The sequence below is a fragment of the Anolis sagrei genome, chromosome 4 (genome assembly GCF_037176765.1).
Source record: "Anolis sagrei isolate rAnoSag1 chromosome 4, rAnoSag1.mat, whole genome shotgun sequence".
NCBI classification, from domain to species: domain Eukaryota; kingdom Metazoa; phylum Chordata; class Lepidosauria; order Squamata; family Dactyloidae; genus Anolis; species Anolis sagrei.
In genome coordinates, this window is record NC_090024.1 from 146045953 (window position 1) to 146070225 (window position 24273).

The window sequence follows — 24273 nt, forward strand, 5'->3', positions numbered from 1 at the left end:
TCACTAGAGGGATAGTCCCCAAGTAAGCATGATTACCCCAATGACCTGGCGTATTTATTATTTTTTGGTAACTACATTGGTTTCAGTGGTGATTACTTCCAAGTAAGTATGCACTGAATTGCAGTTTAAGGGTTATTTTTATGGCTTCCTGCTTATCACGGTCATTTCCTTCTCTAGCAGACAAACATGTGTCAAAAATTATCGGAACCAAAGAGGTGAGATCACTAAAGGGATACTGCCAAGCTTAGTTTAAGTTTCTGAGATCAAGAAAAACAAGCAGACTTTGTGCTTTTGTACACTTGTTATACAAGTCTAAAACAAATATAGAGGAGATGAACAAAACTCATTACCTATGGGATTTACATGGTTCCTGCTCAACTGTTTAATGACAGTAGGGTTCTATTCCATTCAGAAAGCAATTTCAATGAAATAATTGTGTATTTTTATTTTTTATTAAATACAAATTGTCTAACATACGTTATATACTCATGTGTTAGTCAACCTCATGTATAAATCAAGGTTTTTAATAAGGATTTTGATATGACCCATTGAATCACGGTGGCGCAATGGGTTAAACCCTTGTGCCGGCTGAACTACTGACATGAAGGTTAGACAGGGTGAGCTCCCATCTGTCAGATCTAGCTTCCCATGTGGGGACATGAAGGAAGCCTCCCACAGGATGGTAAAACATCTGAGCGTCCCCTGGGCAACATCCTTACAAACAGCCAATTCTCTTATACTAGAAGCGACTTGCAGAAAAAAAGTGACCCATTGACAACTCAAGGGCCATTCCATGGGAAGGGGAAATCACAAGTGTCTCCTCAGGAGGTCAGCCATTTTCCCACCCATCTCAGCAAACACCATTTTCTCACCCAGGTAATTAAAAAGGAATAGAAGTGGTGTCACAACAGGGGGAGTAGAGGGAGTCAATGTTTCTTTTGAAGTCTCCCAGGACTGACTAACCTAGGATATGACGTAAAGACCAGTCACTACCCTCAGCTCAAATGACACAATAACCAATCAATTTATCATTTGTTCTTATTCTAGCAAACTGCTCTCCTATATTCTCAAAAAAAAAGAAGCATTATTTTACTGGCTCTGCCTTAAAGACTCCACTATTTTTTCAAGATGGTGTCTTTTTTCTTATACACATCATTATTTGGGAATCTATGTTCAAACTTTCATTCACATCTATGCATTCTGTGATGAAGGGCCACGCAAAAGATTGCATTACACATTTGTTTTGATCTAGTTCTGATACAAAAAGCCTCAAATCCTGGAATATAATCAGGAGAAAATGAAAAGACTCTCAGTGACAGTTATGATTAATTGCAAAAGGTCACAATCTGACCTTACTTTCTACTTGCTTGATTCAAAAGGTCTAATTAGGGAGTCCTTTCTTTCTAAAGAGTCAAAGCACCATACTGCTGTGTCCCACAATGAACCAGGAGAGAGATAAATTATTGGAAGTATTGGCATTTAGGATTAAAATAGCAGATTTTTTAGCTTCTGAAGGCACATGAAAGTAATCAAATGATATTTCATACCTTTACATATTCAACCGTTGGATCCGCCATATTCTGATCCCTGCAAAGGAGAAAGACATGAATAATTTTAATGATTTAATCCAGTTCCTGGGGGTGGAGACAGCAATGTGTTGTTATTAGTCCCCTGCAGATCCTAGATTTTTTTCATCCAATACAGATAGCTCCCCCACCCACCCACCCACCCAAATTCTGCTTCTCCTTCGATTTAGTAACAAAAAAGTTAAGAGAACAGCACAAAAAGTCAAATATTTTAATTCTCTTTAGTTGCCAGGTTGCTTCTGATTGCAGCATTGTTGTGTTAATGACATGAATGGCAACTAAACAGAATGACATCTCCAGTCCATCCTTTGTTCAGATATCAGCCCGCATGCCATAGCCTTAAATCAAGAAACAGTTTTCTAAGATCTACAGAGATACTCGCAGGAACACCTCAGCAAGCGAGAGTTCAAAAGTGGCAGACTAAAATCCAGAACCTCAAGCCATGGCTGATAACGAATGACAGACTCCCTCCTGGGCACACAGAAGACTGGGCGACCTGGAAGGCGCTGGCACCATGAGATGCTGAGCCAACCTTAAGAAATGGGACCACAATGTGGAGTCTACAACATGCGAGTGTGGACTCCACTTGCAAGTGTGGAGAACAGCAAACCACAGACCACTTAATGAACCCTGCCACATGCACAATGGAGGACCTTCTTATAGCAACACTAGAGGCACTCCAAGTGGCCAGCATCTGGTCAAAGGACATTTAGTATAATTCCAAGTGTTTAACTTTGTTTGTGTTTTTAAATAAATTACAACTATACCCTCGGTTCGCTTCTGACATGATAAATAAAGAAAAACCAATAAAACACAACAATGTATATATAAACACATTCGGCTCACTTCATTCATTCTGAAACAAAATCAGAACCTATTTATACAATTTTTGGGGGTTCAGTTTACACTCACTCTCTGGATATGGGGGCATCTCACAGTTAAACTAGATGAGACATTGATGCTTGGTTCTCTTGTCTCTTTAAACTTCTTTCCAAATCCGTCCAGGGTGGTGGCGGCAGGCAGGAATGCCAGACTGCGTTGGGGCATGGGACTGGGCAAAGACAAAATTCGCTTACCATGAAATCATTCTACCCAAGCTGCTACTTGACCCAGCCTATGTTTTCCATAACAGGCCAAACAGTAGTGGGAGGAAACCAACTGACATCAGGAAATCTTAGCTCTCTGTCTCCATTCCCCAGCACTGTGATCCTTAAAAATTCACGCCTTGCTCCTCAGTGTAGTTTTCCAAAAGCAAAGTTTCAAGAGACAAAAGATCCAACCACAGATTTCCAATGCCTGATTAACTTTAGCCCTCATTGTGCATATGCAGAAAATCGGAATCTGAATATCATTGTAGTGGGACAGGATGCTCCAATTCCTTCACAACAACTGAGTAGTTATTCAAAAAGGTCAATGCAATAGTTATACACAGTTATATACATCTCACATCTCATTAGTAGATGGATATTAGTATGACAGGACTTTCTTCACCTTCCTACAGCATGCCTTTATTCCAGTGGTTCCCAACCATTTTTTTGACCAGGGACCCCTTGACTAGGGACCACTAGACCAGGGACCACTCTCCAACATTAGTACCAAAAGAATTACAAATCAGTTTTTGGTCAACTTTAGATTCAGTTTAGTTATTTGGGGATGCTGATTCAGAAAACTGCATTGGATAAAAAACATATCAGCTCTAGTTTCTGATGCAGACCATATGCCATCCAATAGTGGCCATCTGCTCACCCACAGAAAACCATATTTAATAATCTGGAGCTGATGTGGGTAGTCAGCCTCTCCCCTCCCAACATCCCTGTTGCCTCAGCATTATAAGAGGGTTTCACGAGACCAGTCACTTTTGTTGGTTTCGAGGCAACGGTGCAGTAATTGTGAGGCCGCGTACCATATTTTTGTTCTTGCGGACCACTGGTGCTCCACGGAACACAGGTTGGGAACCACTGCTTTATACCATTCAAAAGTTTGCTCCAAAGTCTCTCCAAGGACACAAAGGGGGACCAAGACCCTCCAACTAAAAAGTAGCTACTATCATATCCAATAAATAAACATATGACTAGCTATGCACATCAAAGGTGCATGTTCCTTTATACATATGACATATATTCATGTACCACAAAGACTTATTTATTATTTATTTGCCATATTTATATCCTGCCCTTCTCACCCCAAAGGGGCTCAGAGCGGCACATATAAAGGCACAATTCCATGCCATACAAAACATATCCTGGAAATAAAAACATATACATTAAAACACCTGTTAAAAACAATTCAACACTGAAATTATTTAAAATCATATAATCCAATATCGTAGTCCAGGCCATTCCGGTTATCATTGCACCATTCCATATTCACATGTTGCACTGATAAATTATCCAAAAGCTTGGCCCCACATTCACGTTCTTGGGAGAGAGGGGGCTGATCTGATGTCACTTGGGAGGGAGTTCTACAACCGAGGGGTCACCACTGAGGAGACCCCGTCTCTCATCCCCACCAACCACACCTGCGAAGGAGCTGGGACCGAGAGCAGAGCCTCCCTACAAGATCTTAATCTCCGAAATGGTTCATAGAGGGAGATGTGTTTGGATAGGTAAGCTGGGTCAGAACCATTTAGGGCTTTATAGGCTAAAGCCAGCTCGATAGCAGACTGGCAGCCAGTAGAGCTGATGTAACAAGGGGGTCATAGGCTCCTGTACATCATTATGGTGAGAAATCTGGCTGCCACCCATTGGGCTATTTGAAGCTTCCGAACAGTATTCAAAGGCAACCCTGTATTGACTTTTCTGTATTAATAACATAGTAACTATGGTATAAGCAGGGAAATGGAATTAACTTCTCACATGGACTTTGAAGGCAGACTAATTTATCATGGTCCTACACACGCATACCAGGGATATCCGTCCTTGAATTCAACAGGATATATTTCTTGAAAAATCTAACAATGGCCCTTTAAATGTGGCTAGTTATCTATCTTCTCTCCAAGTGACACCTGAAATGGCAGTTTGGGCACACATTCAATTTGCACTGTCAAGGTGTTGGAGATTCAGCACATACTGAAACTAAATGAAACCCTTTCTATGAAATTATGGTCCTCAAATATAACACTCAAGGTCAACCCTACATAGCACGAAGTAGGATTAGATAGTGTACCATTTGAAAAACCACAATTACTCAAAAAGTCATTTTCCACTAACCTTGGAGGCATCTGAAAAACCATAATGACTCCTACATTCATTTTCCACTAACCTTGGAGGCATTTATAAAAACACAAAGTGCTTTTTGGCTTTATTAAAGTAAATTGCCAAAAAGTAACCAGATATGAACTACACATGGCTTGGAAAGAATTAGCTTTTGGACTACAATTCCCAAATTCGGAAGCTAGTATGTGCAATGGGTTTGCAACTATGGATGGGGATGCTGGTGCATTTAATCCAAAAAGGGATTTTTCTAAGCTCTGAAAATATTGTCCAGAATTTCACATGATTGATATTAATAACATAAAGAAATTAGCATTTTAGCTACACTCAGATAATGTGGGATTTCCTCCCTTGATATTCTGGGATATAGAGCTGTGTGAAAGGGCCCTGTGTCATCCTGACAAGCAGACATGAGGATAATTCACAGAGATCCTTCACAAAACACAAATATTTATGAAAGCCAAAGGAAATGCTTGAAGGTTGTAAGGAATTATGCTTTGCTGTCAACTTCAGAAGATAAAGACGGCTTGCTTTCCTGAGTTAATGGCCATCAAGCGCTCCCCACCACTAGAGTCATTCCTCAACAAATTGGATTGAGAGCATTGAAAAGATTTTATTCCATTCGAATACATGTTTAAAATAATTAGAAGGAAAGTTTTCAAAGCACTTCTAATGGAAATGAATGGAACATAAAAGAATCTAATCATTAAATGGAAAGTACAAGCATCTTTCATTGTGTAAGCGACAATTTGAAGTAGAATATTGATTTCAACAATAATGTGCCTCTTGAAAGACCTATTGTGATCCGTGAATACAAAGCAAACTGATTTAGAAACAATCTTAAAATCAGTAGAAGCCTTGTTTAAAGAAAGGGAAGGACCTGTACTCCTTTATACAGTAGTCTACGTATTAATCTTCGTGCAGGTTAAAATTGTTTCATTCCCCAAAGCCTTCAAACAAAATTACACAGCTATGTTTTACATCTTGCATCTAATTGAAACTACAATAGATATATTCAGTATACCAACTCCATGATTATGACGAATGGCTGCTCCAAGGCATGGGGAGAGGCAATCCCTATTGTGGTCCCCTGAAGAATTCTCCACACAAACTCCTTTGAACAACAGCAAATCCTATGCACTGGTTATTGAAGTCTGCCTCATAGTTTCTGAAGACGGTACCACAAGTACCACCAATGGCTTGTGTTTGAAACTTACAGCCAGACTATAAGCCAAAGACCCCAGGCATTCCACAAATGGAAGGCTGACTGTCTTCGTTATGCACAGCTAATTCTGGTAAGTATTCTGGGGGTTTAGCTTTAAAGTGACTTTGCCCTACTCCAGGAAAATTTAGGGGACACGCCACAGTTTGCTGCAAATTCCAGAGTATAATGCAGCTTTAGGGCAGTCTGGATAGCTGGATCGGGCCTCATTCAGCCAGTTACCATCCAGATGGTGCACCCTACAGTGGATTGTGGCCATATCTCCATCACCACCACTCCTAGCTTGCAATAGAGCTCATTAGACCTCCTGGCCACTGGAGGCACCTCAGCAACATCAGAATTGGGTACCTGCATGACCAGGAAGAAGGCAATCCACCCTTCTTCCTGATTGTGAAGGGGGTCCATTCTCACATTAGCAGAGGTGCCCGGATAACTAGATGATCACCTCTCCTCCATCTTGGTCATGAAGGCATTTCTGCTGATGTCAAAATAGGGCAATGTGTCCTGATCTGATATTACCAGACACATCAGTGTTGGCCAGGGGGTCTCCATGGTCAACTAGGAGTGGCGGTGATGTGTGCTGCCCCAGAAAATCATCTGAACTCTCCGGATATGACAATAGTGGCCACAAATTTGGTGTGCACATGCTAGATTGGTGCTCTCCAGGGCACATTTACACTGGATTAAATGGCCTGGTATAGAGGAGCCAAAACGCATAGACTTGAATCTCATACATAATAAGTCAACACAATGGCACTTTAAAACACAAAAAGTTTCAAAATAGTACAAGTAGGATGCTGTTGTACTCTAGCACTAAAGAGAAAGATATGAATAAATATTGCTGACATTACAACCCCTTTATATGGGAAACATGTCCAATATTAAGGTTATTGGTGAGGTTTTAGTTCATGTGGGAAATTAAATCTGCCAGGAAGAGGTTCCCCCCCCCCCCCCACCTAATTCTAACAGCCACACATTCTATTAAAATCAAGTGGCAAATACCAAAGGCTGTAGTCAAAGCAGAGGTAATGGAGAAAAAGAGATGTCAGTGGGTCTTGCGAAATTCCAAGATTTGAGGAGGCAATATTTAAAAAATCATAGAAACATAGAGTTGGAAGAGACCTCATGGGCCATCCAGTCCAACCCTCGCCAAGAAGCAGGAAAGTTGCATTCAAAGCATCCCTGATAGATGGCCATCCAGCCTCTGTTTAAAAGCTTCCAAAGAAGGAGTCTCCACTATACTCTGGGGCAGAGAGTTCCACTGCTGAACGGCTCTCACAGCCAGGAAGTTCTTCCTAATGTTCAGATGGAATTTCCTTTCCTGCAGTTTGAAGCCATTGTTCCATTGCGTCCTAGTCTCCAGGGCAGCAGAAAACAAGCTTGCTCCCTCCTCTCTATGACTTCCTCTCACATATTTATACATGGCTATCATGTCTCCTCTCAGCCTTCTCTTCTTCAGGCTAAACATGCCCAGCTCTTTAAGCTATTCCTCGTAGGGCTTATTCTTTTTTTTTTTAACATTGCAGAAGAGAGTTAAAGCCTTTTCCTAGAATTAGGGAGAAGGAAAGAGTGGAATGCCTTCAATGGTGGAAAACCATCTGGGACCCTGAACAGAACTATTCCTCATAAGATGATGTGTGTGGGGGGGCAACTTCAAGGCCCACTGCTGGACCTCGGTGATTAAAGCTCTCCAAAGACTTCCCAACCCTGAAAACATATGATTTTTTAAAGGTAAATTAAACATGCAGAATCCTCCCGATCTATTTTAGAGGATTCTGCATAGAGACCTCATATTTTGGACAAAGGAAATGGCCAGATGTTTACTTCTGGTGTTTTTAAAATCCTATTTCAAATTTGAAACAGGCTCAGAGACCACAGCAAGAGTCTCTGAGTGGACATAGCATTCCCTCCAAAGCTTTAGGGTTACAACTTGACTTTTCTTGAATGAAAAATTCAGATTCCTTAGGTAGTTCAAATAGTTCCAAGGAAGCAGGATGTCAGTGAGGACCCTGTGAGCTGTATGCTATCCATCGGCCACATTTTGCATGAAGTGATAGAAAACACAGCACTCATTTTGAAAGCTGTACGTTTCTCTGATATTTTTAATGGTTGTGTAAAGGACGGAATTTCAGCCAATGCTTCTTATTATACAACCAGGGATCAAGCAGCAGGAGGCACCATCCAAGATATAACTCTTTAGAGTGCTGATTTTTATTTTTATTTTATTTCTTCATCACGTTAGTTTGCATCTGTTTGTTTCATTTTCAGTTATTTTATGTATTTTATTTTGATGTTATTATTTGCTGTTTGTATTTTATTTTATTTTATTTTGTTGTACTGTAATTCTGGGCTTGGCCTCATTTAGCCGCCCCGAGTCCCCTTTGGGGAAATTGTGTGGCAGGGTATAAATAAAGATTATTATTATTATTATGTTTAATGATTTATTTTGATTGTTGTTTGGACACCATACTGAGTTTTTTCTTTCTTTCTTTTCTTTTGAGAAGAGCCACAGATATATGATTTTTTTCAGCAATTTAAAGCTGACTTTCAGTCGATACTTCATCCCATCATCTCCCACCCCAAATGGTTTTTGGTAATGGGAATACTTCTCAATGAAAACACAACCACAAGTCACGTCTCTCACATTTTTTATTTCCTACAAATTATTCCTCGGCCAGCTCCTCACACAACCAAGCAAGGATACAAATCACCGGTGTCAGTCTGTTGTCACCCGTTCTAATTAGATGTGTTTATGGGGCTACTGACAATAAACCAACAGGATTACTGCTGTGGTCAAACACAGCTGCATATGAGACCTTTCGTAATCCACTGCAGTTGAAAGCTTGTTTCACGATCTTAATAAGCTGTCTTTCATCTGGCAATATAATGCCCCTAGTTAAAAGATGTTTAACTTTCTAGAGAACACAGAGTTTGTTTTGCTTTTTTGCTTATAGGATCTGCGCTTCTTGCTTTTGACTTGTATGGGACAACCCATGAGTTCACAAGTGCTGAGTTTGCACTGTATGTTTGGCTTCCCAGTGATCAGATACGCTTATTTCCATGTCAACAAAGAAGCATTTGATGTGGAGAGCTGCTCATTAGCATCGGAAAGGGAAGGCTGTTTCATTCTGTAGAAGATAAGGAACAATTGTAACAAAATGCAGCTTCCCATCAAACTCACTTATGACATCAGACACTGGAAGTGAAACAAACATAGAATACATGTTGTTTGCTTTTGGGTACTAAATTTTCAGAGGGATTGGGTTTTTTTCATTTTAGAACATCTCTTTAGCTTTCCCTGCCAAAGGGTATTGGTGCCTCACCAAACCACAAATTCGAAGACTCCATGGTATTGATCAATGGCACTTAAAGTGGCATCAAAAAGCATTAATTCTACAGTGCAGATGCATTCCAAGACTAGGCAAAGCAGATTGCCTTGAACAGGAGGGTACAACTGATTGGGGGGGGGGGGCTGTTTTTCCACCCTGCCCCATCCCCAGTGGATTACTCTGGGAAATGATGTATCCTCACTTCCAGGCATCATATTTTTCCCATTTCTTTGGTGTTCTGGAGACCTTTGGCAGTTCAATGGAATTACAACACTGTGGTTTGGGTATATTTTTGGCTATTTAAGAGAAAAAAAGAAATTACTCAAAATTAGCCCAATGTTTTGGGGACTTCTAGTATCACATGTAAGAGTCTCAATGGCCTCTCCTGACATATGGGTTTCCCATCAGTTCTAGACATCCATAGGAAGAAATTAAGGGAAGGCACAATATATTCGGGGCCGTGGTGGCGAAGCAGGTTAAACCACTGAGTGGCTGAACTTGCCAACCGGAAGGTCGGTGGTTCGAATCTGCGGGGTGGGATGAGCTCTTGTTGTTAGCCCACGCTCCTGCCAACCTAGCAGTTTGAAAACATGCAAATGTGAGTAAATCAATAGGTACAGTTTCGGGGAAGGTAACAGTGCTCCATGAAGTCATGCCAACCACATGACCTAGGAGCTGGCTTTTTGGCTTAGAAATGGAGTCAGACACGACTAGATTTAATGTCAAGGGGAAACCTTTACTTTTTCAATATACTCATCACATTGAAGTCTTATTTATTTATGCCTAAATTTAGCAGAATCATGCATAATGACAACGTAAAATCATATAGCCATGTATCTCAACAGAAGACAGATCTCTTTAGTCTGTTACATTTTGCACCCAATTGTTACATTCATTTCACATTTCAGCTTTGCTTCCCTAACCCTACAGAAGACTTTAGCAGATTTCAAAGCTTCACTGTTTAAAAAGAAAAGGAGAGAAGAAAAAAACATGAAAGAGTGATTTCCTTTAGATCAGTACAGCCAGTTCTTCTCTCACCTGCAAGGGACTTCACAGCTGGTCTCCAAGTAATTATTTATGTTTTTTTAAGGTGTCCCGGATTGTTGAGATCAGAATGTATTTTTTTGATGTTTAAGTATTTCTAGAACAATTAACAAAACACACACACTATTCAAGCATGGTCTTTATCTACTTATAGCATGAATTTGATAATTTAAGTCTGGTTGGAATACAATCTCTAGTGCCCTTCCTAAATTGGAATTTGGACCCAAGGCTGAAAAGAGATTTCTCACTTCTAAACCTCATGAGAATACATTAGGACAAAAGGTCTCTTTTGTCACAGTGCCCCCATCTACACTGCCATATAACCCAGATTATCTGCTTTGAACTGTATCATGTGGCACTGTAGACTCATATAATCCAGTCCAAATGAGATAATCTGGATTAGGAAACTGGATTATATGGCAGTGAAGATCCAGCCTGAATTGTCCCTCACTTGCCCCGCTTACAGTCTCTCTGGTAACAGCCGGCACCTTCATTTATCTAGATAACTAACTGGTGGTCAGAGGCAACAGAGCCAAAATAAAAAAAAACTTGCTGCAACTCTTCTGGGGTGCAATGGAGGGACAGGCCAAATGAGCAATTGCGGAGGTAAATGGGCTCAGTGGCATCCACATGATGCCCCCAGTGGCACAGTGGGTTAAACCCTTGTGCCAGCAGGACTGAAGTCCAACAGGTCGGAGGTTCAAATCCAGGGAGAGTATGGATGAGCTCCCTCTGACAGCTCCAGCTCCCCATGCGGGGACATGAGAGAAGCCTCCCACGAGGATGATAAAACATCAAAACATCTGGGTGTCCCCTGGACAACATCCTTGCAGAAGGCCAATTCTCTCACATCAGAAGCAACCTGCAGTTTCGCAAGTTGCTGCTGACACACACAAACACAAAAACTGAATTGTTTTGTTTAATGTTATTTATATTTATGCAACTTGTGTTTATGCAATGTGCGAATTTATTGTTTATATGTTGGGTGGGTGGGTTGATGGGTTTCTTGTATTATGTAGTTGTCTTTTCAATGTTTTTGTTCGCCAGTTTGAGTCCCATCCATGGGAGAAAAGCAGGATAAAAGTAAATAATAATAATAATAATAACAACAACAACAACAACCATCATCATCATCATCATCATCATCATCCATTCTCCTTAAAAGAGGGAAAGGCCACTTGACGTGGCTTTGTCCCTTATTTTTTTTAAATTGTGGGATGCTCCACATTTTGGTGTGGTGTGAAGATTTGGAAGTGGCCACAGCTACTGACATAACTACCCCCCACCTTTCCTGGACTCAGTCACCCCAGGCGCAGAGGATGCCACTTCCACTCCCCGTCAACCTGGCCTTAGTAGTGACCACTGGGTGCAAAACTGGACATTGCCATTGCTTAGGGTCTGTAATGATGCTAGCTGGAACAACAAAGTGATCAGAGAAGGGAGGGAACAAAGAGGGAATAATTCCTCCTTCCCCATCTTCCCCTCTCTTGCATTATTTCATCACTCTAACTAACATTACCACAAGTGCTGAGCAACATCCAACACCAGTCTGGTGGTCTTTGCTAAGGTTTTTTTTTATAGGGGGCAGGTAATGGTGGCAGTCTGGTGGTGCTAAATCGGTTCTGACACCACTGAGTCATGTGGATGCCATTCGAGCTGATGCAATACACTGAGAACCCATGCTGGCCAACTTGGTGACTGATCGTGTAGACTTTGCCAATGCTAATCTTGAGTATCTCACTCCGGATGAGTATCGCCATATCCAGCACATGCACATAGTGCCCTTGCACCTCTACAACTTGGAAGGGGGGACTCAAGTGAAAAGAGAAAAGGGAATCATTCTGCTATCCAGCAAGGTGGAAGGCAAGCTTGGGAAAAGGAGGAGGAAGAAGAGAAAGGAAAGGAAAGGAAAGGAAAGGAAAGGAAAGGAGAGGAGGAGGGGGGAGGGGAGGGGAAAAAGGCGCAGAGGAGCAGAAGGATCAGGCAAATATGTACTGGAAAGAAAAGCACACATATACAATGGCACACAGAGAGAGAGAGAGAAAAAAGCTAGAGAAGTGTAATATCACAAGGAAAAACAAAATAATGTAATTTTGGGGGAAAGAAGGACTATAAGTTCAGTGACAAAAAATTCAGAGGGCATTTTGCCCAGGGCTCGCTGAACCTTGGCAGTGTCACTGATGAGGAATCAAACTGAAGCACTAAACCTAAAGAGGTCAAAAGGGTATCTCTATCATCCACCTAACAGGAATGTTGGTGACTCTATAGACCAGTTATGCAAGAGTGCTCATAAGAACTGTGCTTGAAGGAAACTATTTTGTGGTTTACCCTCAAAATAATCTGCATTTTTCTGTACTACAAGGGTTTTAAAAAAGTTATCTCAAATGCCAAAAAGGTTAAGATGGAAATTAGTCCTGCTCATCGCATCTCACTAATAATCTCTCTGTATTTTAAATCTGCAATGATGGACAGAAGACTAAAAAAGTCTCTCAAAGCTGATGAGGAATCTGGAACAGGGCCTGGAAATCAAGCCCAGAAGCATTACAATCAGTTGTAATTATGATGAGCCTACTTTCCCCTTTGTTGAGAGTACAACCCTGTTGGATCTACCATTTTGAAGCAAGAAGAAAATGGAGCTTTCTAATTCATTTATATTTCTTTCTTGTGCATAAGTACTTCACACTGTGTATGGAGTCTTATTGTTCAGACTCACTGACCTGAGAAGGACAGATAAGGGGGCTCTGTTATTGTGCAAGGAACCAGACACCTTTGTATCTGTATGTATATATGTATGTGTGCATATATACATACACAAGGACACAGATAACCTCCATTGTGGCACTGGGACTGCTAAGACAGGTGGGACAGGGACAGAGGAGCAACACAATTGCTCAATAGGGAGTAAAAAGTGAACCGGTTTAATGGGGGAACCTCAGGGATTTTATTGCCTAGTTGCAGAAGCCTGTGTAACCTGTACCAATATCTTTGGAAACTGTAAATAATAGCAAACTTGTAAAAAGAAAAGGCTATCTTACCCCAATACATCCGTAGTGATGGCGCCAACCTGGCTGGCAAATATATGTATGTGTTGCAAAATGATTTATCTTCTAGCCTGCCCAACCCCCCCCCCCTCTCCCACTTCCTCAATATAGACATGAGTGTGCTCTATGGGAGGTTCACTGGGAGTATCCTGAATGATCTCTTGGAGGAGGGAGTTGGAAGGGATTCAACCCTCCTCTCCACTTCATCCATGAATAGAGGATGGCAGCATATCTATAAACAGTGAATATGATGATGATGATGATGATAATAATAATAATAATAAGGATGATAATAATAATAATAATAATAAGGTAAAGGTTTTCCCCTGACATTAAGTCCAGTCATGTCCGACTCATCTCCATTTCTCAACCGAAGAGCCAGCGTTATCCGTAGACACCTCCAAGGTCATGTGGCTGGCATGACTGCATAGACACCATTACCTTCCTGCCAGAGCGATACCTATTGATCTACTCACATTTGTATGTTTTTGAACTGCTAGGTTGGAAGAAGCTGGGGCTGACAGTGGGAGCTCGCCCCACTCCCCGGATTCGAACCTATGACCTTTCTGTTAGCAAGTTCAGCAGCTCAGTGCTTTTACCAACTGTGTTACCAGAGGCTCCATAATAATAATAATAATAATAATAATAATAATAATAACAACAACAACAAAAATTATTATTATTATTATTATTTCAGTCAGGTTTTCTGCTATTTTTACCCTAGTCCAACCTTTATATCTTCAGAATATCAACAAACTTGGAGGAAAAGAATTGTATCTATATTATAGCTTATAATACACCGATGTATAATTCAAGAATCTGCAGTCCTTACTGTTTCCGTAGTAATAAAAATTGTTTTGGAAAAGACAGTCTTGATCCTGCAATGTATCACTAGTATCTAACCTTCAATTCCCGTATCTCCCATTGTGTACTTAGTGGCTTTTCAAACATAAACCATCTTGCAAGTTATCTGAATTTTTTTTGGACTCTTATTTCAATATGGTTAATTTTGCCTATTTGCAGTCCATGGGTTGTATTTCCCCATCTACACTCTAGCATAAGAGTAGATAATCTGTAGCCCTCCAGAAAATGAATTAGCCACCAACTCTCACTATACTTAATCCACCTTTTCCCTTGTGAATGAACTACACTGGTTATCCATGAAGAGAGAGAATGTGATCCTATTGCAGTGGTTCTCAACCTGTGGGTCCTCAGATGTTTTGGCCTTCAACTCCCAGAAATCCTAACAGGTGGTAAACTGGCTGGGATTTCTGGGAGTTGTAGGCCAAAACATCTGGGGATCCACAGGTTGAGAACCACTGTCCTATTGGATCTTCTGGATCTCTCAACAGCATTCAGTACTATCAACCAGTGGCACCTTTATTAGTCACCTGGATGGACTGCCCATAGGGACCACACAATCACCATGGTTTCTGGCCTTCCTGGAGGCACAAACCTCTTAAAGTGACCACTGGGGATTATTTGCCCTGCCTTATAACATTGGAGTTCTGCAAAACGGTAGCACAAAGCTCTCCATACTATCCTTTGAAGCCATGTCATACTGACACGAGTCCATTAAGCCAAGTAATAATCTACACAAAATCTGTGTGATCAGCTGTACTCATTTGCTTGACATGTGGAATTCTGTTTTCAGTTTTTAAGTCAACCTAGAAAGGCTTTGGGTCAGTAAAAATATCTTATATAATCAAACCAATATATCATCTTTTACTATGCGATACTGCTACAGTCGGAGCGTGTATCCTACAACTAACCCCCTCTATCACTGGTGCAGAAACACAAGCGTATACTTTTTGTATTAATAGCCAACACAGCTTTTCTGCATCATTATCTCGACAAATGTATCTCTATCTACGTTCTAATAACTGCAGTTCCTTTCTGATTTCTGAAATACCTTAATTTAAGTAACTGATAATGAATGATGACCTGACCAAGCTCTGTGAGATAAGAAAGGAATGCTAGAATTAATAAATAAAAAAGTGAAATCAGTACACACACGTTCCCTGAAGGGCACTGCGCATTCCAGGAATCCACTTGCATTTTTCTTCTCTGCTTTTTTGTCCTTTTCACGTTCTTGTGGTACTAGCTAATCTCTATTATCTGGATTTTTTTTAAAGTTTTTGCATTGGAATTAATTTTCCGAATTCTATGGCGGTAGAGCAGGGTTAAAAACAAAAAAGCTCAGTAAACAAAACAAAAAAAAATTAAAGGTTGACTTTGAAATGATCATATCTGAGCTTTTATTTACAAATTGTAACTAAATCTCTAAAATTCCCCATCAGCTACCAAAACGGCAGCTTTATAGTAATGTTGGTCAAGCATTCCCAACAGTATGCTCAGGGGTAGACTGGAGTAAAACATAATACAGCATCCAAGAACCTGAAATGTTCTCAGTGCTGTGCTATAGATCGGAAACAGTGTAATCACAGTTTAAGAGGAAATGTACCACCATTAAAGTATACATTTGCATAACATTCGCAGGTTGTCTTTTAAGTCTCTAGGTGCTCATTTACAAAGAATGTATCTGAATTAAAGAGAAAGATAATGCATCTCAAGAGTCTGCACGGTGAAGTGGTTTGAGTGTTGCACTAGGACTCTGGGAGACTAGAGTTCAAATCCCTGCTTGGCCATGGAAACCAGGCAAGCTTCCTGAACAACTCATGCTGACAAAACAAACGGATCACATTAGGGCCAGAAATTATTTGAAAGCACATAACATCTAATCTTGGTGGAAAAGAGCCAAAGTCAGCCGTGGAATGTCAATGGAAGGAAGCGATACACAGGAGGGCAGAGAGAAGCGGTGTTAGCTTATTATTACACAATGGGTTAAACCCTTGTGCTGGCTGAACTGCTGACCTGAAGGTTGGCGGTTCAAATCTGCGAGACGGGGTGAGCTCCTATCTGTCAGCTCCAGCTTTCCATACGGGGATATGAGAGAAGCCTCCCACAGGACAGTAAAACATCTGGGCATCCCTTGGGCAATGTTTCTACAGACAGCCAATTCTCTCACACAAAAAGTTTCTCAAGTCGTTTCTGACCCAATTAAAAAAAGTGGAAAAGATAGTAATCAGACAATCTGTGTTTATTCTTTGTCCAGATACTAACTACTCATGAGGAACGTCAAGGTCCTTGTCGCTCTTTGTTCTTAACTCTTTATCTTTGCTTATACTGAACCATCCCGCTTAAGGATGTCTTCAACAAACCACTTTCCTGAATTCATCATAAATACAGGTTTTAGTTCATATATTTGCTCTCTTGAAAACCCCTTGTTCATTCCTTACATACTATGCCAATACAACAGGGCTGGGAAGTGTATGGCTCTCCAAATGTTGCTCAACTTAAATTCCGAACAATGGTGTTAAGCACTGTAGTCACACAAAATCTGGAAGATCACATGATTCCTACCCAATGATACAGCAAATTCCTTAGGCAAAGAACGACCTATGAGAAATCAAAGAGAACATTCTCCTTTTGATAGTATCTCAGCCTGCTTACAGTACCAATAAAGAGTCAAGTTAGGCAAGGCCTTGAGTTCGTAAATCAGTTCAGACAAGCAGTATCCCTGATAAGATTCCTATAGTGAAGTGAGAGGCTGCCTGTTCCCATATCAACCCACTTGGTTAAGACATTTAGGAAGCCTGTTCCCAGTCTCACCTCTATCACATGGTCCATCAATCTAGAGATGGGAGAATCTTGTTTGTATGGCGGGTACCTTTCTGCTTCTGAAGACTTTCGTGTCAACTAGGGAATTCTCTTCCAGAGCTGCAGTACATAAGAAGTATATTTCCTAAGCTAATGTGTTAGGACATAAGCAGACAAAGTTAATTTCTCCAGATGTTATCAGACTGTAAATACCTTGGCAAGCACAAACAATGACGATATAATCCAAAATTTCGGCTGGGCTTCACCTTGTGCATTGGCATGACAAACAGACATGAAAGGTCATCCAATTGTTTTGGTGAAGAGTTCATATACCACTTGAATCTTACCCCAGTAAGGAAGCATAGAAGTACATTTTATGTTAAAGTGTAGACAGAATATAGAGCAGGAAGTCTATGATTTTCTTTTGTTTTAATGGCAGCCATGCAAAAAAGACAAGCTGAATTGGGACCACAGAACTGCCAACTTAGTCCCCATCACTAATGTACACAATTTCTCGCTTTCTCTCACATATACATATATCACAAACTTTTTCAATAAAGAGAACCATCTTCATACATAACGGTAATCACATTTCGGCAAATAGCGTATGTCAGTTTGGCTTTGAATATTCAGCATTTGCCTGAGAATGCAAACAGTCTAAGATGAATTTTGTGAAGGACCAAATATTGATTATATAGGCTGAGTATACCTCATCCAAAATGCTTAGGACTAGAAGTATTTTTGAATTTTGAATTTTGGAATAACTGCATTTGCATGAACATACATAACGAAATGTCTTAGAGAAGGGGCCCAAGTGTAGAAGTGAAACTCCTTTATGTTTCATATGCACCTTATACATATAGCCAGAAGGTAATTTTATACAATATTTTAATAACTTTGTGCACGAAACCCATCAGAAAGCAATTATGTCACTATATATTCAGGTTGGCTTATACTCGAGTATATATGGTAAGGGATACTCAACCTATACACCAGTACATTTCTCCTGGTCTTACATTTTCTGGATATGCCCGAATTCTGGTAATCATATTTAAATAAATATCAACATTCAACATTTGAATACTGGTAAATGGGAGGGGGGATTTATAGTTCACCTACAATCAAAGAACATTTTGAACTCCACCAATGACAGAATTGAACCTGACTTGTCACACAAAACTCCCATGACTAACAGAAAATACTGGAAGGGTTCGGTGGGCATTGACCTTGAGTTTTGGAGTTGTAATTCATCTACATTCAGAGAGCACTGTGGACTCAAACAATGATGCATCTGGACCAAACTTGGCATGAATACTCAATGTGCCCAAATGTGCACACTGGTGGCGTTTGAGGAAAATAGACCTTGACATTTGGGAGTTGTGGATTTATAGTTCACCTACAATCAAAGACCATTCAGAACCCCACCAATGATAGAATTGGGCCAAACTTCCCACACAGAACCTCCATGACCAACAGAAAATACTGTGTTTTCTGATTATCTTTGGTGATCCCTTTGACCCCCAGGGTGAGAAACGCAGCTCTAGAGTACCATGGAGCTTTTGAACCTTTCTGAAATGTGCCTTAGAATGATCACCATAGAAGTGTTAATTCATTTCATGCAGTCACTGGAACATTATGAATTCTATCTAACATTGGGATATGCTATTTTTCTAGTTCAGCAAAGCACCTTCCAGAATCCTTCAACTACATCTCTCTCCCATCACCCAAACCAGATGACCTTTGTTCACTGGAGATAATGGGAAATGTACCAGCTTTACATGCTGAAGTGTACCAGGTTCAGGAAAGCTGTCCCAGCCCTTTCCAAAGTCACGTTTTATCACTTAGAAAGGAATGGCACCTCATTTACAACAAGGACCCTTTCTTTCTTCTTTACGGCATTCATTTAGTGCAAAGGATTTTTAAAAGCCCTGAAACAAATCCACAGAACTATTGTTCAGCAGGGTCTCCAGAAGTCATCCCTTTCCCACACACCCTTCTGTCTCTTCTGCCGAGGCAGCATTAATCATCTGTAGCCAGCATGGAAATGGGATTAACGTGAACCACCCTGAGAGGAGATGATGTACAGCTTCTTTTTAAGAGTTTCCAGGGCGAAGGGATTCCACTGCCTCCCCCATGACTCAATAGCTGTGGGCTGGTGGTGAATGATACCGCCACATAATGCATCACCTACCCTGGTTTTCGACATTAAAACTGTTTGTGGCTAAAATAACCTCAAAAGTAATGGTTCATTTTAGGATTATAGGAAAAGGCGGACATTTCATTCCATGCTGAACACAGATATACTATGTGTTCATAATTCAAATCCCCCAAATGAGGCAATCAAAATGTTTTTGGCTCAAAAAAATTGATGACGTAGGCTCCTGCTACACACATGGAGGCAAAGACAACCAAATAGGATCACCACAAAGTGGAAATCAGAAAACAAACAAAACACTTACCAAAACATTTGCATGTACAATTAAGTCTTTCTACACATGCACAGGTTTTATGCAGTGGGCCCATGTTAATAAAGACAGGAGGGGGGTAATGCTAAGCCTAGCTGTGTGTGAATATTCATTTTCAACTCTGATGCATGAAATTGGTGCTGATCAATATTTTATTAGAGAAATGTAAATTTATCAATCTTCACTTCTGCAAGTAGAAGGAATTTCAAGTGAGCAGATTCTTTGCATGTTTGCAGCAAAATCACTGCACATTACATTTTGACATTCGGATTATTTTTTGGCAAGTGGAAATACTATATTTTAAATTGATTGCCTTTTTTTGGTAAATTCCATCCCTTTTCCTCCACCATGTCCTGGTTCTGCCATTCCGGGCTGTGCTGAAGCCCACAAACTTGGGAGCTTGGGAGTGATCCTAGACTCATCGTTGAGCCTGGAAACCCAGGTCTTGGCAGTGGCTAGGGGAGTTTTTCAACAATTAAAACTTGTGCGCCAGTTATGCCCGTACCTTGGAAAGTCCGACTTGACCACAGTAGTCCATGCTTTTGTTACATCCTGAATAGACTACTGCAATGCACTCTATGTGGGGTTGCCTTTGAAGACTGTCCAGAAGCTTCAACTAGTCCAACGGGCGGCAGCCAGGTTGCTCATCGGAGTGACAACAAAGAGCATACAACCTCTCTGTTATGCCAGCTCCACTGGCTGCCCGTTTGCTACTGAGCACAATTCAAAGAACTGGCTTTAGCCTATAAAGCCCTGAACGGTTCCGGCTCAGTTTACATGTCCGAAAGTATCTCCTGCTATGAATCATCACAAAGAGAGGAGGCCTTGTTCTCAGTCCCACCATCTTTGCAAATGCGACTGGTGGGGACGAGAGACAGGGCCTTCTCAGTGGTGGCCCGTCTGTGCAACTCCCTTCCCAGCGACATCAGATCAGACCCCCTCCCTCCTGTCCTTGGGGAAAAAACACAAAACCTGGTTATGGGTCCAAGCGTTCGAACAGAAGACAAAGCAACCAAGAAAGAGACCGATTTTGTATGACTGACAATGGACCATCCCAGACTATGATTTTGAACCTATGTGATTTTAAATGAATGTCTCAGTAATTGTAATAATTTAATGTGTTAATGAATTGTTTAAGCTGGAATTATTATTGGCATCGAATGAATGCCTGTTGTGAAGCCGTCCTGAGTCCACCCCCCCCCCCCTCCGGGTGAGAAGGACAGGATACAAATATGCGAAATAAATAAATAAACTTCTCCGTTTCCCCCACATTTTCAGTATGCAGAGACTGCCCAGCCAAGTCATAAGCTACCACTTTTGCCAGTCTAAATTCTCAATTCTGTAATATCCTTGTTTCTGGAGCTGTGGCAGCTGCTCTCAAAGCAGCATCAACTGTCCCCTGCCAATTCAGCTCATGCCAGCTGTGCCAGGGCCTTGGTTGTGTGGAAGGGAAGACAGCAATCTCCATGAACCAATGGGAAAGTCAGGGAGATCATGCCTTTGCTTCACAGTTTTCCCATAATGTTAATCCTAATAAAATGGGCATGTAATATGCTGAACCAAAGGATCTGGGGTAAACTGTTTTGCTCGCCTGATTTTTATGCCAAGGCATAGCTCCACTTTAATGCCCTCAGGTTCTGCAATAAGACAGAAAGTCCCATATCTCAAGATTACAATAGAAGAGATTAGAATACATTGAGCAACATATTCATATACAAAGTTACTCAAAATTAAGTCTCACTGAGATGAATGACTTTTACTTGCAAGATAAATTCGCATGAGACTGCCAGCTTGTTTTTGAAATGGGAGAAACGTGTGAAACTTCACTAGAGAATTGCTGGAAATGAGCTTCGCCAGCATCAGTAACAGGTCAAAATTTAGCAAGAGTTACCTGCTAAAGAAGTTGTCATTCTTCTTGTTTTTCTGGGGATACTCCTCTATGGTATTTTGGATTAAAGGTCCTTGTGGTCGATGCGCTTTGCTGTATGGCGAAGTCCCCATATGGTGAAAGGGGTCTGAAGATCCAACAGGAATGCCTCCCCTTTTCTTCCTTGGGAGGGTGCCATGGATGGAAACATCTTGACATATGCCAGAGCGATGATCAGCAGCCAGGGACGGTTTGCTGGTCAAAAGGTCCATAGACGAGGCCAAGGAGAATTCATGGCTCATCTGCATATTCCTTGGGAGACTTGCAAATTTCCCAGCTGCTATCATTCTCAACTCTAGGAAACAAAAATTACAAATGGCAAAGGTCAGGAAGGAGTTTAATGGCCACAGTAAATTAACAGATCCCATTCAGATTGTTTGTTCATCTTAAATTACATTTTAAAAGCACCAAGGAGGAGAAAAAACAGCAGCAACATGTCCCAACATTAAGATTTCATAGGCTGAGGAATAAGAAAAGGCCACCATAAATACAGGCAATCCCTGAGTTACAAACATTTGACTTACAAATAACTCATAGTTAAGAACAGGGGTGAGACAACAGGAAATGAGAGAAATCTACCCCAAGGAAAGGAAATTCACTCCAGAAAAATTATCATGGAGGAAAGGTGTCTCTACTGAAGCTTTTTCACCAATCCTTGTTTTCACAACAAGCCAATTTTTTTTAAGAATCCAATTGTCACAGGGACAGAAAGTGAAATGAAATCTTGTGAACAGGGGCACAGGCAGCAAAAGAAACACCACAGGAGTGTTCACCCTTCCTTATGCCCCATATATATATATATATATATATATATATATATATATACACACACACACACACACACACACACATACATACATACATATATATACATACACACACACACACACACACACACACAAACCCCTCCAGTATTTATATTCCGCTCTTCTCACTCCAAAGGGGACTCAGAGTGGATCACCGAACACATATATGGCAGATAACTGTACACACACACACACACACATATATATATAGGCTTTCCCATCTTCAGCATCTTGGAGGCTGTGCTCTGTTTCAGCCACAGGGAAGGGGGAGGGGGGTGTTGTCACTCCATGTTCCCTGTCAAAAAGCTTTGTTCATAAACTTTCCTCCTTGATCAAATTGCCAGAATTTTTCGGGCATTTCCTTATGGGTGCCTTAAATACCTCCCCACTCCCCACTTTAAAGCGGTACCTATTTATCTGCTCACATTGCTGTTTTCGAAACTGCTAGGTTGGCAGAAGTTAAGCTAAAGGTCAGGAGCTCACCCCGACCCAAGCTTCAAAGGCTGCTCTGAGTCCCCCTTGTGGGGAGAAGGGTGGGATAGAAATATACGAGATAAATAATAAATAAATAAAATTGTCAACCTTTTAATCGGCAAGATTTACTGCCGCTGGCAGTTAACCTGCTATGCTAAAGCCGAGCCTGGAGTTACGCTAGTCACTTCATCACACTAGAGAAAAAAATCCACTTAAAATCCGGTTTCTGCCTCCTGCAGAATTCTGGGGTTTGCAGTTTAGTGAGGCCGTTAAAGGCTCCTCCTTAAACTACAAACCCCAGAATTCTGCAGGAGGCAGAAACCAGATTTTAAGAGGATTTTTCCTCTAGTGTGACGAGGGATGTAAAAATGTACCTGTTCTGACTTACATACAAATTCAACTTAAGAACAAAGCTACAAAACGTGTTTGCAACTAGGGAACTGCTTGTACATTTGGATTCATAATCCCTGGCTACCAATTTAAGAGATAGACCAATCTGTAAATTCCACTTTCTTTCACATTCAGGTTTTTGCATATTTCTCAGGTATCTGTTGCTTTCATCATCTGTCACCATAATAGTTTACAAAGTTTGGTAAATTCTGATAAAAATGAACATAACTGAAGTTCTTACCCACCCGATAGAGCAGAGGTGGGCACTATTTTACCAGCACAGTGTCTAATTGGAATAGGTGAAAGTAAAGTCTGGAAACTAGAAGCACACATGTGAAAATGTTCAGAATGATTATGGGATGGGAGGCTGTAATTATCAACGGCATTTATCTTTCTAATTATCGTTTAAACCTCAAGTTCTCGTGTAGGTCATTCAACTGCTAGAAATCATTAACTATAGCTAAATTGTCAAGTAGGATTGACATTGGACAGACAATACTCAATTTTAGAGATTACCTGTTGGTTCATCAAAAGATAATACTTGAAAATTAAGCAGTACTGCAGGGGGGAAAGGGTTTATTTACAATAGCATAGACATGGTTTACATCTTTCGAAATGCTCAGAGGCACACACATTTCTTGAGAAAGGAAAAGATAACCTAACGTTTTGTTTTTAGGGCACAGAAACTACTTCATACAAATTAACCCAAGCATGTGTTGTCAAAGGCTTTCATGGCCAGAATCACTAGGTTGCTGTGAGTTTTCTGGGCTGTATGTTCCAGAAGCCAATAATATAGTAGTATGCTATTGGTAGCACTGTCACCAAAATAGGTACTCTATAACCTAGCTTTTGAGTTCCCATAACTAGAAATCTTATTAATGGGATGGTGCAGCCAGGAAAAGAAGGGTGATGGCAATTTCCATCATTTCCCCCTTTTATCTACCATTCCTTGAGCAGTTCCTCCAAATCTTCCACATCTTCCATACCATTAAGTTGATTAAATGGGGTCTACTCAGAAATGGAGGATTGGTCAAACATGATACCATCCTTCTTTAAACAGAAACATCCACTGGGCAGATACGTATTCTGTAAATTGAAGGCCATGCTTTAAGTTAAC

The 24273-nt window shown here is 40.8% G+C and overlaps 1 protein-coding gene across 2 annotated transcripts in view; it reads right to left on the bottom strand.

The window, feature by feature from the left end:
- Positions 1–24273, bottom strand: part of BCAR3 (BCAR3 adaptor protein, NSP family member) — a 142360-nt gene that overhangs the window by 65034 nt on the left and 53053 nt on the right. For both annotated transcript variants that reach the window (XM_060773976.2, XM_060773977.2), the window contains 2 exons: positions 21451–21781; positions 1548–1587 (listed from right to left, as the gene is read on the bottom strand). In XM_060773976.2, the coding sequence (XP_060629959.2) occupies positions 1548–1587; positions 21451–21781 (371 nt within the window). The remainder of the gene's footprint in view (positions 1–1547; positions 1588–21450; positions 21782–24273) is intronic.